We start from the raw sequence: 13,942 nt of genomic DNA, 5'->3' as shown, positions 1-13,942 counted from the left end.
AAATGGTACAATTTTAAAGTGGGTGTATAGAAGAGAGAGACCTAGAGGCGTTTGTGCACAAATCCTGGAAGGTGGTAGGTCAGTTAAATGTGGGATCCTGGGCTTTATAAATAGAGGCATAGAATACAAAAGCTAGGTTATTCTAAACCTATATAAAACAATACAGCTGAAGTACTGTGCTCAAATCTGAGACACCACACTACAGGAAGGATGTGAAAACTTGAGGGTGCAGAAAAAAAAATACTGGAGCAGTTTAATGGATGCAGGATTACAGTAATGTGAATAGATTTTTTTTATTCATTCAAGGGATGTTCGTTGATTAGCCCAGAATTTATTGCCCATCCCTAATTGCCCTTGAGGAGGTGGTGGTGAGCTGCCGTCTTGAACTTCTGCAGTCCGTGTGGTGTAGGTACACCCACAGTGCTGTTTGGGAGGGAGTTCCAGGATTTTGACCCAGTGACAGTGAAGGAATGGTGATCTATTTCCAAGTCAGGACAGTGAATGGCTTGGAGGGGAACTTCCAGGTGATGGTATTCCCATGTATCTGCTGCCCTTGTCTTTCTAAGTGGTAGTGTTTGTGGGTTTGGACAATGCTGTCCGAAGAGCCTTGGTGAATTCCTGCAGTGCATCTTGTAGATGGTACACACTGCTGCTACTGGGTCAGTGTTGGAGGGAGTGAATGGAAAAACTCAGCAGGTCTGGCAGCATCTGCGGAGAGGAGCACAGTTAATGTTTCGAGTCCGAGTGACCCTTCAACAGAACTCAGTTCTGTTGAAGAGTCATTTGGACTCGAAACATTAACTGTGTTCCACTCCGTAGATGCTGCCAGACCTGCTGAGTTTTTCCAGGTATTTTTGTTTTTGTTTTGGATTTCCAGCATCTGCAGTTTTTTGCTTTTATGTTATATTGGAGGGAGTGAATGTTTGTGGATGGGGTGCCAATCAAGTGGGCTGCTTTGTCCTGGATGATGTTGAGCTTCTTGAGTGTTGTTGGAGCTGCACTCATCCAGGAAAGTGAAGAGTATTCCATCACACTCTTGACTTGTGCCTTGTAGATGGTGGACAGGCTTTGGGGAGTCAGGAGGTAAGTTACTCGCCTCAGGATTCCAACCCTCTGACCTGCTCTTGTAGCCACAGTATTTATATGGCTAGTCCAGTTCAGTTTCTGGTTAATGGTAATTCCCAGGATATTGATAGTGGGGGATTCAGCAATGGTAATGCCATTGAATGTCAAGAAACTGGGTTTTTTCCCCTTGGAGCAGAGAAGGCTATGGGAAGATTTGATGGTGTTTACAATCATGAAGGGCTTACTTAAAGTAAATAAGGGAAACTGTTTCCAATAGCTGAAGGATAAATAACCAGGGAATACAGATGAAAGGTGATAGGCAAAAGAGCCAGGGATGATATGTGGGGAAAAAAATTTACGCAACCAATTTGGAATGCACTGCCTTATTGGCTGATGATGAAGATTCAATAGTAGCCTTCAAAAGAGAATTGAATAAATATTTAAAAGAGAAAAAAAATGCAGAGACATAGAGGAGGAGCAGCAGAGTGGAGCTAACTGGATTGTTCTTTGAAAGAGTTGTCACAGACTCGATGGACTGAATGGGTACCTTCTCTGCTGTACTGCTCAATGAACATACAGAATGCATCTCAGATAACGTAACAGGGCAAGATATTGCATTAATTTAGTCCTTTTGCTGTGAGTACAGAGAGACCTGAATAAATTGTAGCAAAGAGCTAATTGGGAGGTCACACATTTTCCATAATGCATGTTTGAGTGTCCGTGGTGTTTTTATATACAGTCTTCAATGCAGAAAAGATCCCAAGATACACAGGCCGAAATTAATAAAATGGTTAAAGGAATGAAAACTGAGCCAGGAGTTAAGTGAGGTGACCAAACACTTGGTTATTTTGTGAATGCTAATCCCTAAAGCCAAGCGATAGCCGCCTCATCTGCTGAGTTTAAAGTGATTATTCTGCCACTTAATCTGTAGATGGGATACTCCTTGGTAATGTGCAGCATTGTTTGTGTGTCTCACAAGAGGCCCCAGTGGTGAAGATTGGCTGCACATGGGCCTGGGCCTGTCCTGAACCTATTTGGCAAGGACCACTCTTGCCGTGGTAGTTCAAAGGCTGCCATTCGACTGATGAGGTTTCTCACAAGCAACTTGTTAGTAATTTACTTTGTTTCCCATTCCTTGATCCAAAGGATGTCTGCTAATAGACCTTGCTCAAGAAGGGTGCTCCATACGGGGTGCTGGAATGGAAGGGAGGCAGTAGGTTATAGAACAGTGTGATGAGAGATTTATATTTTTATGATTGTTTTCTGTGTAGAAAGCAGTGGATATATGTGTGTCCAGGGTTAATTAAACAGAGGAAATATTACTGGAGACAGGTAGTTCATGAGGTCCAAGAGACGAAAGATTAAAAATGTTAGGTTTGTGCATTTGTAATGGAAGGTTATGGTGGGTTTGAGTCACAAGTAAGTAGATTGGATCTGAAATTTGTATTTTGAGATAAGTTGGGAAATTGATTTTTCTGCTGTTGAATTTCAAAAGGGAGTTCAGAGGTGATGAGGGACATTTGCATCTTTCAGGGGTTCCATGAGTAAGTAGGGAAGGTATATTAAATTTTATTGACCTGAAAGTAGAGGCAAAAGAGAAAACATGAAAAATTTTTATATTTGGGAGGTTGAGTTTCAGAGATGTTTGAGGACAATGGAACCTAATTACTCCTCAACTCAGCTCTAATACTTCTATCAATTACTCTAAATCTCTGTTAACTGAAATAGGTCCTTCCGATCCACTATCCAGGCCTGTCATAATTTTATACACCTGAATTAAATCTCTCTTTAGCCTCCTGTTCCAAAGAAGACTGCCCAAACCTACCCAATCTCTCCTCATAACTAAAATCTTGGTGACATTACAGATCTCTTCTGTACCCTCTCTAGTGTAATCACATCCTTCCTGTAATGCATTGACCCGAACTGTATGCAGTACTCTAGCTGTGTTTTATACAGTTCTAGCATAATTACCTTGTTCTTGTACTCGAAGCCTCAGTCAATAAAGGAATATTTCCCATTTGCCTTTTTAACCACTATATCTATGTGTTGTCTGATCTGTAGACATGCACTTCAAGGTCCCTCTGTTCCTGCAGACTTCTCGGAATCCTATCATTTATTATGTATTCCCTTGCCTTATTTGCTCTCCCAAATGCATTACCTCCCACTTCTCTGGATTAAATTCCATTTCCTCCTTTTCTGCCCAGCTGACCAGTCCGGTGATATTTGCCTGCAATCTACAACTTTCTTCCTCATTATGAACCGCACAGCCAATTTTTATCATCTGCAAATTTCTTAATCACACCCCCTGCACGCAACTCTAAATTATTGATGCATAGCACAAGTAGCAAGAGTCTTAGTACTATGCCCTGTGAAACCCCACTGGAAACAACCTTCCAGTCACCCAAAACACCCAAGTCACATTTTCTTTTTAACCTGTCCAACAGGTATATAATATTCCACAAGTATAAATAATGATGGTATTGAACAAACAGCAGACAATGCTGTCTGAAATATACAAGTTCTCATTCACTATGATTTCCATAAACTTTGACAAAGTTTGCTGGAAGCTGAACTGATTTGCTGTTACCCCTGTTTGATTTTAATCTTTTCTATGGATATAAAAACATTTTTCTTTCCATTCAATAATAATTATATAAATGACAGATGACGACCACGTGGGGGGTAGGATTAGTAAGTTTGCAGATGACACAAAGATTGGCCAGGTGGTTAACAGTCCTGGACTACAGGAAGATATAGACAGGATGGTCAAATGGGCAGATAAGTGGCAGATGGATTTTAACCCTGAAAAGTGTGAGGTGATGGAAGGAGCAATTTGACAAGGAAGTATTCAATGAATGGCATGACACTAGGAAGTTCTGAGGAACAAAGGGACCTTGGCGTGTGTGTCCATAGATCTTTGAAGGCTGAGGGGCATGTTAGTGGGGTGGTGAAAAAAGCATATGGGACACTTGCCTTTACCAATCGAGGCATAGATTACAAAAGTAGGGAGGTCATGTTGAAGTTGTATAGAACATTGGTGAGGCCACAGCTGGAATATTGTGTGCAGTTCTGGTCGCCACATTATAGGAAGGACGTGATTGCATTGGAGGGTGTGCAGAGGAGATTCACCAGGATGATACCTGGGCTGAAACCTAAGTCATGAAGAGAGGTTGGATCGACTTGGGTTGTTTTCATTGGAGCAGAGAAGACTGAGGGGCGACCTGATCAAGGTGTACAAGATTATGAGGGGCGTGGACAGGGTGGATAAGGAGCAGCTGTTCCCCTTAGTTGAAGGGTCAGTCACAAGGGGACATCAGTTCAAGGTGAGGGGCAGGAGGTTTAGGGAGGATGTGAGGAAAAACCTTTTTACCCAGAGGGTGGTGACGGTCTGGAATGCGCTGCCTGAGAGTGGTGGAGGCAGGTTGCCTCACATCCTTTAAAAAGTACCTGGATGAGCACTTGGCATGTTATAGCATTCAAGGCTATGGGCCAAGTACTGGTAAATGGGATTAGGTAGGTAGGTCAGGTGTTTCTCACATGTTGGTGCAGACTCAATGGGCCGAAGGGCCTCTTCTGCACCGAGAGGTTCTGTGATTCTGATTCAGATTAAAAACACAAGGGCAATTAAAACAGCTGGGGGAATGGGTAGCTCCTTGTTCAGAGCTTTGTGATCAAATAAGTATGAGAGGGTAGACATAGAGAAGACATTTCCACTTGAAGAGATCAGAATTAGGAATCATAAAAAAGGTAGCCACCAATATAACCAATGGTGAATTCAGGAAAAACTTCTTTACTCAAAATAGTTAGGATGTGATGCTGGCTACCAGAAGAAATAGTTGAGGCGATTTGTATAGGTGCATTTAAGGGGAAGCTAAGAACATGAGGGAGAAAGGAATAGAAGGATATGCTGTTTGAGCGAGATGAAACAGTGGCTGATACCAAACGCATCATCTTCCATGGCCACCGCTACCCCACCATCTCCCCCACAACCCCATTTCTGCCTTCTAAAGAGAATGTTCTCTTCATAGCACTCCGAGCACCCTCTGCCATTTGCCCAGCATCTTCCCATGCAAGCACAAACTTTACCATTGTAAAGGGTCCAAACACACCCATGTGAGGGATGCATGTGTATCCATGTGGGATTCATCTGTAAACCATGTGAGGGATTTGCATGCAGATAACATGTATGATGGGCTCTCTAATTTGTGCAACACAATTCTTGCCGGGTCCTGTTGCTGTCTTGTATTCTGGTTTTTCTGATGAGGCTGTGTAGTGCTGGCCCTCTGAAAGCTGTATGATCATTCTGTACAATTATTGCTGCTGGGCATCCTGCCGCTGAACCTTGGATTTTTCTTTCTAAATGTGCTCAGCGAAGACCAGGTCAACTTCCGGGGTTTTATGCGGACTCTTGCTCATTTCCGACCCATTGAGGAGAGCGACAAACACAAAGACCCTCGTGTTCCTGAGCCACTCAATAGCAGGAACAACAAACTTCTCTGTAAGTTATCAGCTTGGCTACCTGCTTTTCATTAATGGGGGAAAGGGAGGGGGTGGTTACTGCATCTGCAGGTTAAGCTACGAATACTGAACTGTCTGATTATTCTGTCTGTAAGTTTATTACCCAGTGACTCTGAGCTGTGCAAAGCATGGGCTCAGCCTCAGTCCCTTCTGCTGAGCAAATTTGGAGCAGGGTAGTAGCAGAGGTGGTTGGGGGTGGGGGCAGGTAGTTAATCCGAACGCCTCTAGATAAAGGATGAGATAAGTCAGCCAGTTATTATCAGTGGGAGCTGTTGGAACTGCTTGTGTGTAGCAGCAGGTGAATACCATCTTGGCAAAGCCTCATATATCCACAGAATTCAGACTGCCGTAGTCAGTGGAGGTCAACACTTCACACCAGTAGTGGAATGTCATTTTTCCCTCTTCCTGCACAGGGCAGAATATTGGAGTACTTCCCAATGCAGCAAATCACTGTACAACTAGTTGCTGTCTCATTTAAAGCTGGTACTCAAAGTTATGAACTTGGAAACAGTCTGACAGTACACACCCATCTGCACCCCTAATTAATTGGATTTATAATCCCCATTTACACCTCTCACTGACGGGGTTATAACTCCATCTGCCTGCTTCCCTGAGAGCATTAACCCCATTCCCCCCTCCATGCACCCCTCGCTGAGGGCCTGGGCCCCCGCCTGCACCCCTCGCTGAGGGCCTGGGCCCCCGCCTGCACCCCTCGCTGAGGGCCTGGGCCCCCGCCTGCACCCCTTACTGACTGCGTCATAACGCCCCCCCCCCCCCAACTCCCGCAAATTCCACACCCCTCAACCCCTCACTGACATCATTGCACCCATGTTAGTCCAGGATCTTACCATAGTATGAGAGGGCTGGAAGGGCTCCAAATCTCTCATGACTGCATATTCGTAAGGCGTGTTCTCAATCCCTGCTCAGTGAATGTATGCCCTATATAAGGCCTGCTCTCTGTCTCTGGCAGGATGCTACCATTTGGTTTGGTCTGCTGATGTGAGAATGAGGAGGCTTTTATTGCGAGGCTAACAATATAACAAAGGTCTGTCTGAGGAGACTGAAGCAATGGTAAAGTTTATACCATGTGAGGGTGGAGAGATAATAGACGGCAAAGAGAAATGAAGGTGATTTAAAGGACAGAGAACCTGCAAAGCTGGTGATGGGAGTGAGATTGGGTGGATGGTGGAGGAGGAATGAGACAATAAGAAAGAGGAGAGAAATATGACCAAATACATGTGGTTGTTCCCACCAGTTGTCAGTGCCACATACAGCGCTCCATTCCGCTGCTCGCAATCCTATTTTCCTTGGCAATCTAAATGGCTTGTTTTTACATGGATCAAACATTGTGCAATAGCATGATCCTTTCTCTTCCTTTTCAGTTGCTTTCAGGCTTTATGATCTTGACAAGGATGACAAGATTTCACGAGAAGAGCTCCTGCAGGTAATGAGTGCCTTCTGCTGGAGCTGTGTTTATATTGCACTAACCAAGAGTGGGTGGCAAGGAAGTGATAGATCTCCCGCTGTAGATACTAATGTAACGTTTTCTATTAGGGCTTTCTCCATCATAGATTCACAGCGATTTTCAGTTCACAAGGTGTTTTTGTGAATTTGCATTGCAGCCACTTTTTGGGAATTTGGACATGGACACTACTGGAGACGGTCAGTATGTGCCGGTGCAATCCCAGCCATAGCGGGCACGTGCCACCGCACATCTCACAACCTTGGGATGATCCAAAGCTCTTCACAACTAATCAAATATAGTCGCTGTAGTAATGCAGGAAAGGCGGCAGCCAAATTGTACTTTCCACAAACAGTAATATAGTGACGAAGAATAAATGGTTTTAGTGATTTTGATTGAGGGATGAATATTAGGTAGGACACTGGGGAAGATGGTCCTGATCCACTTCGAATAGTGTTGTAGAATAGAATTGTCAAATAGTGGATCTTCCATCCACCTCGGAGGGCAAACAGGGGCCTCAGTTTCAAGTCTCATCTGAAATAAGGCATCTCTTACAGTGCAGTACTCCCTCAGTACTGCACTAGAGCGTCACACTGGATAGTGTGCTCAGGTGGCTGGAGTACGGTTCAATCAACCACTTGTGACTCAGAAGTGAGAGATGCACCACTAAGCCATGGCTGACATTGACATTAATCCACATGCAAAAGATTATTGTACATTCTTACAGTGATGGGCATTAGCTTGGTTTCCATCTATACTCCACCAAGCTTTATTTTTACATATCTACATTTTTATAAAATAAAGACATTGCTGAAAGGAAGCATTTACCCACCAGAGCCTCCTTTTATTTATCTTGGCAGGGGTGGGGAGGATGACAGGAAAGATGAGATCCACCCCATGCTTGTTGTCGTCCCCTCCAAGTCACGCACAATCCTGACTTGGAATTATATTGCCACTCTTTTACTGTCAGTGTCAAAATTCTGAAAACCCTCTAACAGTGCAATCGGTATATCTGCACCACATGTTCTTCAGCAGTTCAAGAAGGTGGCTCACCACCACCTTCTCAAGGTAATTAAGGATGAACAATAAATGCTAGCCTTGTCAGTGATCCCAAGAAGAAAGAGAAACATTGTAGGAAGGACAGGGAATCCCAGTGAGGAGGGGCCTGGGAACACTTTGAGAGATTGATCCTGATATGTAGAAGTGCTAGCATTTTAAGGGGAGGCTGTCAGTGCAGGTTCCAGTATGACAGATCAGTTAAGTAGCAGTAGTTTATTCCCTTTTGCCAACTCAGGTCCTTCGCATGATGGTGGGGGTCAACATTTCCGATGAACAGTTGGGGAGCATCGCAGACCGGACCATTCAAGAGGCAGACCAGGATGGTGACCTTTCTATCTCCTTCACGGAGTTCCAGAAGGTATGAGGGCTGATTGATGGGCAGCAGCACCTTCAAGACTGGTACATCATCTGCTTCTATCTAGGGAATGGAACAGTGGCAGACCCAGCAGTACTGTACCCCAATGTTGTACAGTGACAGACCTGTACCCACCAGTACTGTACCCATGTTGTACAGTGGCAGATGTGTACCCACCAATACTGTAACCTAGTGCTACAGTTTACTCAGTTCCTAGAGCCCAAAGCTATGTTAGCACTTGTCTTTCCTGCAACCAGCTCACCGACCCTTCTGCTCACTGCTTCTTTCCCACTTGCAGCCTCTCTCGTTCCCAGTGAGGTTTGGGAGGTGGTGAGCGGGAGGTTCAGGCAGGGAAGCAGTGAGTCGAGAGGGGCAGCGAGCTGGAGGTGAGAAGGGGCAAGCAGGAGGTAAGTTGAATCATAGAATCGTTACAGCACAGAAGAAGGCTGTTTAGTGAATTTCATCTGTGCTGCTGCTCCTAAGTCAAAATTCACTGCCACTCCCCCACCTTCTCCCCGCACCCATGCATATTCCTCCTTTTCAGATATTTAGAAAATGTAGAAAAGTTTATGGTACAGAAGGAGGCCACTCTGCTCATTGTGTCCGTGCTAACTGAAAAATGAGCCACGCAGCCTAACCCCATGTTCCAGCAGGTGGTCTGAAGCCATGGAGTGACTTAAGGTGCTTCAGGTGCACATCCATGCATCTTTAAAATGAGATGAAGGCTTTTGCCCCTGCTATCCTCCCCCAGCCAGGTGAAAGTTTTTAATCCTCATCTCCCCTCCAATTCTTCTATCAATCATTTTAAATCTTATGCCCCCTAGTCACTGATCTCTAAGGGAAATAATTTCTTCCCATCCACTCTAGGCTGCTCTCAACCTTGTGCACCTCAATCAAATCACCCCTCAGCCTCTTCTGTTCCAAGAAAAACAATCCCAGCCTATCCAATAAGTGTTCTTAAGTTATGAGGATTTTTGGGCCAGTTTAAAAACCACTGATGTAGCCATTCTACTGCAGCTGGTTTTGTCGAATTATTAGAGGGCGATTAACCCCAAAGACATTCAACACATTAAAAACACAAGGGCATTTGTCGGGAGTTTGTGGAAAACTTTGGATTCCTCATCCAGATCTCCAAATAATATTGCAAATGTCCTTGTGCAGTCATGGGACATTTTGAACCATGCATACTACCCCTCCCCAATTCTCTTTTGTATGCATTGGAAGAGACAGTTTAAAAATGGTGAACTGGTTTATTCGCAATTCACAAACTTTTAATCTATGCACCCCAGTGTTTACAATTGACAGACATGTACCCCACCAGTACTCTATCCCAGTATTGTACTGTGACAGTCCTGTACCTGCTAGTATGTTACCACATTGTTTCAGTAACTGACCTGTACCCAGTGTTAGTGACTGGCCTGTACTCGTTTATTTCAATTTGTGGTGTTGCTCTGTTTTCTGTATTACCATTTACTCTTCTTCTGCTCAATTTGTTTGTCCCTCTTTGAGCTCTCTGGCTGATCAGTTTATTTCTCTCTCTCTGTGCTGTCTACCTGCCAGTTAGCTATTTCTAATTGTACTATCTAACTGCTAGTTTGCTTCTTAATGTGCTCTCTCTCTGCTCACCTGTAGTTAGTTATTTCTCTCTATCTGCTCTATACCTGACCAGTTTGTTTCTCTCTATACTCATTATCTGTTGAGTTTGGATTTTTTTCTCTCTGCTTCTACATGTTCAATTTATTTTTTTCTCTTTCTTCATCCCCATCAGGTGTTGGAGAAGGTTGATGTTGAGCAAAAGATGAGCATCCGTTTCCTTCACTGAAATCCACTTTCTTTACAATGAATGAGCAGGCGAGGTCCCCACACAGTGACTGTGTCTGCCTCCCACTACATCGACATATTAGCTGACTACGTAGAAAACTTTATCAATTGCACGGGATAGTGCCAGTCATTCCATAGGTTCCCTATTCCTCAGCAACCGTGGAATTATTACTCTGTATGGTTAGTTCTGGGTCCCACCGGTAAGGAGTGTTGTACGTTTCACCTGATTATCCCAGGTACCACTGAGCAGCAGCCCATTGGACAGAACAGACTAATCAGCCTTGCTGGTGGGGCAGTGCTGCAAGTTCAGGGGACGGTTAATAAAGGAAACCGGTCATGCCTGAAGGGTCCATGATTGTCATGGATTGCACTGTTCTGGTGATCCTTGAAATGGACTGCTCCCCAATCAAACTGTGCAAGACTGAGGGGATGACAATCAGGTGCTTTTTAAATTGAATTTGCAGGTTTTTTTGATCGGGTTATTGATTAAGGGGTATTTATTGATCCAATGTTGTATGAATTGTGGTTTTCATGATATTTGTTATTACAGGTCCTTTAGTGCCAGTTATTCTACCTTGTCTGTTCTGTTTGTTATGTTTTAGGCCCAATCTCTTCTAACCCCCACAAGGAAGGTAAGACACTACTTTCCCCATGGGATCAGACGTTCTTGTGCGCTACTTGTGACTTTAGACGTAAAGGCCTCCGCCTGCAGGTCCCTTAGTGGTGGGGGACAGGGTGGAGCTCAAGCCTGCAGGCCTCTTGGGGGCAATGGGGGGAGGAGAACTGCAATGTTAATATCACCAGTTGCTGGTGAATTTCTCTGCCTTTGCTTCCTAGCTGTCACTCCTGGTGAGAAGCCTTTATATTGATGGTGTTATTACTTCCGCCGCCTATGAAGAGAGGATTCTGTGTATCATCCTCCCTCTTTTAGTTAATTGGCTGATGTACCAGCGAAAACTGAAGTTGACAGTGCCCCTCTTCACTTGGATGATATCAGTTCCTAAATGTGCCAAGACATTTTTGGTGATGCTGTGATGCCATTGGGAGTTCCACTTAAATGCAATCTGAGCACAGGCAGCAAGGGAGCCCTAGACATTTTAAAAACTTCAGTCTCGCCACATGTGATGTGGCTGGAAAATGTCCTCAGTGCCCTTTCTTCTATATGGACAGACATCTAGAATAGATTTACTGTATTTGTAACATCATATGTCATCCTGCAGTATTTATAATTAGCTTTTGCTGTTGAATCTACCTAATTGTGGTATTCCTTATTGGTGAAGTTCAGTGTTGCAGTAACATTCCAACAGTATTTATTTTGTTGTGATTTAAGTGCTACTGGAAGGAAGGAAGGGCTGGTACACTCCCAGTATTCTAGAGCTTGAATCAGTACATTGAGTTTTGCAGGGAGAGGAATAACAGGTTATTTTGCTGTCTTGTTCAGTGCTCAGCTAATTCAAAAGCCCATTTGTGACAGGGAGCACCATGCACGTTTCTGGGGTTAAGCACACCTTCATCTAACTTTGATCTCTCAGGGCTGTAGGTAGCCTGACAATGGTGCTGTCAAAGGGCAGCCCTGTTTCTGTGTGTTCTGGTTGATTTTTGGGAGCTGGATGTTTCCTTCATAAACTGTCAAAATGATTGTCAGAGGCTCGGATCCCATTCAAGTCCCAGGCTTTTGGTTACGCTTTTTATTGGGTACCTTTAGGTATCTGTTCTTCTGTAGACCACCTGAGGGAGTGGTATGGGAGATTGAAGTCTTTCCGTAAAGTGCTAAGGACCGAGAAACTCCCCAAGTTGGCTCATTTGCACCATGGCTTCACCCTACCTCACCCCCCTCTCCCCTTACCCACGATACATGGGGGAAAACTGATAATCACCAAAGTTCTCCCTTACAAAGACTGAGTGAGAACGGCCTTCAAGGCTCATCTGATTGAGCTGAATACAATGCAAACTGTTGAATGCCTGTGACTGGCTCACTGATACTGCATAGAATTATAATGTCCTTTCCTGAATTGAGACTTCACCTTCCCTATGAAAAGAGTATCTGTACATTTCATAAATAAAATATTTAATCATCCTTGATCCTTCATTTGAATGCCTCTTTTCCTTTATTTTGGGATGAATGAAAAGTAGTCTTGAATATCATTTGGATCTTTCTCTCCTCTGAGGAATCCATTTCTGTGATATTTGAATAATACAGACCTGCACTGAGTTGGCTGATAGCTGTGCTTCTGCAGTTGGCCTCAAAGATTCTGAGCCTGTCACTGTTCAATGGTAATACTTTGGAGAATTCTGTTCTCCAGACTAAGATACTATGGTCATTTACTAATATTAATTTTTTTTTTAACTTAAGCAGCCTTGACTGCAAAGAAGCTTTAATTGAGAAAGTGTTATAAATGAATGCTGAGCCACAGACGGAGCGGTTAGAAGAGAAAGCTTAGCTAAAGAGCATTTTAAAAACAGTTTAGAGTTGATCTTATCAAATGGCAGAGCAGGCTGGGGGTTTGAGGCGGGCGGTGGTGCTTGGTGGTCTACTCTTAATTTGTATGTTGATAGATCTAGGTAGGACCAAGGCAACTGAAGACTCATCATTTTGTCCTGGAATGAAGAGGCCCCAGTTGGGGAACACAGCATTTGAACAAGCCAGAGTTGAACAGGATTGTAGAGAGAGGATGTGCTAAAGCCAGGAAGTGTATTACAATCACCATGTGGAAACCATAAACCAAAATAACCAAATTTACTGAGTGTCCCCAAACAAAGAAATTACCAAGATTCCACTTTTTGTAGCTTTTACCAAAACATGAATAAGAAACAGCACAAATTAAACATTTAACAGACCAATGTTACTTCAAATAAAAAGATAAATTTCACTTTAAATGGCCAATACAACAAAAATGTTTCTTATGCAACCACAAGCACCCACATTGCTTCTTGCACAAATGTGACACTACGTAGCTGTACAATTTCACAATGTGCTATTCTTTCAGTCAGGTAGGTCAGAAGTCCTATCTGACAACAGCTTTCATTGAGTTTCACAGGTATGATTATTGTCAGTAAGGCACACTTCTACGTACCCTCTTTCCATCAGGTCACAATTTTGCTGAATTGGCATCTGGTAAAACAGCCAGCTCTTTAGCATCTCTGAGCTATTCATACAGCCTTCCAGGTTTTGGGCCATTTTAACCTGCTTGTACAGTGCCTCCAAGAGCTGTATCTGTGTGCTGATCGCCTTCTGCCTCCAGCTTTCCTTTGTGTCTGGCCACTGCCAACTAATACATTTCAGCTTAAATTTTCTTCAAATATCAAGCATCTTTTGATATAAAAGCAAAGAGAAACAAACATTTTCAGAATAGTTTACCAGTGCCTTTGCTTTACCAAAGTTGCCATATTATACAGTGAATGGACCAATTAATTCCTACATCGGAATCCTGTCTTGCCAGCTAGAATCTGCCAAGCTCAGTCTCCAGCTCTGTTAGTGACACAAACTATAATATACCTGTTTTCAATTACTCATGGGAGTGAAGGAAAAATTAATAATAATGCTCCCACTACCCTATCCCATCAAATGCTCCCCGGTCAGACACAGCACAGGTTCGATATAGTAAAAAGCTCTCTCTACACTCTCCCATCAACAATCCCAGGACAAGTACAACATAAGGTTA

General features: G+C 43.6%; 1 protein-coding gene across 2 annotated transcripts in view; it reads left to right on the top strand.

Moving 5' to 3' along the window:
* The window catches only part of chp1 (calcineurin-like EF-hand protein 1), a 32,807-nt gene extending 20,438 nt beyond the window's left edge, over positions 1–12,369 (top strand). For both annotated transcript variants that reach the window (XM_041215061.1, XM_041215060.1), the window contains exons 4-7: positions 5,436–5,563; positions 6,966–7,027; positions 8,340–8,462; positions 10,228–12,369. In XM_041215061.1, coding sequence (XP_041070995.1) covers positions 5,436–5,563; positions 6,966–7,027; positions 8,340–8,462; positions 10,228–10,281 — 367 coding nt within the window. In that variant the 3' untranslated portion in view covers positions 10,282–12,369. The remainder of the gene's footprint in view (positions 1–5,435; positions 5,564–6,965; positions 7,028–8,339; positions 8,463–10,227) is intronic.
* The last annotated feature ends 1,573 nt before the right edge of the window (positions 12,370–13,942 follow it).

This window comes from Carcharodon carcharias, chromosome 20, assembly GCF_017639515.1.
Source record: "Carcharodon carcharias isolate sCarCar2 chromosome 20, sCarCar2.pri, whole genome shotgun sequence".
Lineage (NCBI taxonomy): Eukaryota > Metazoa > Chordata > Chondrichthyes > Lamniformes > Lamnidae > Carcharodon > Carcharodon carcharias.
The sequence above is the reverse complement of the archived record's forward strand: the minus strand, read 5'-3'. Positions and strand labels throughout refer to the sequence as shown.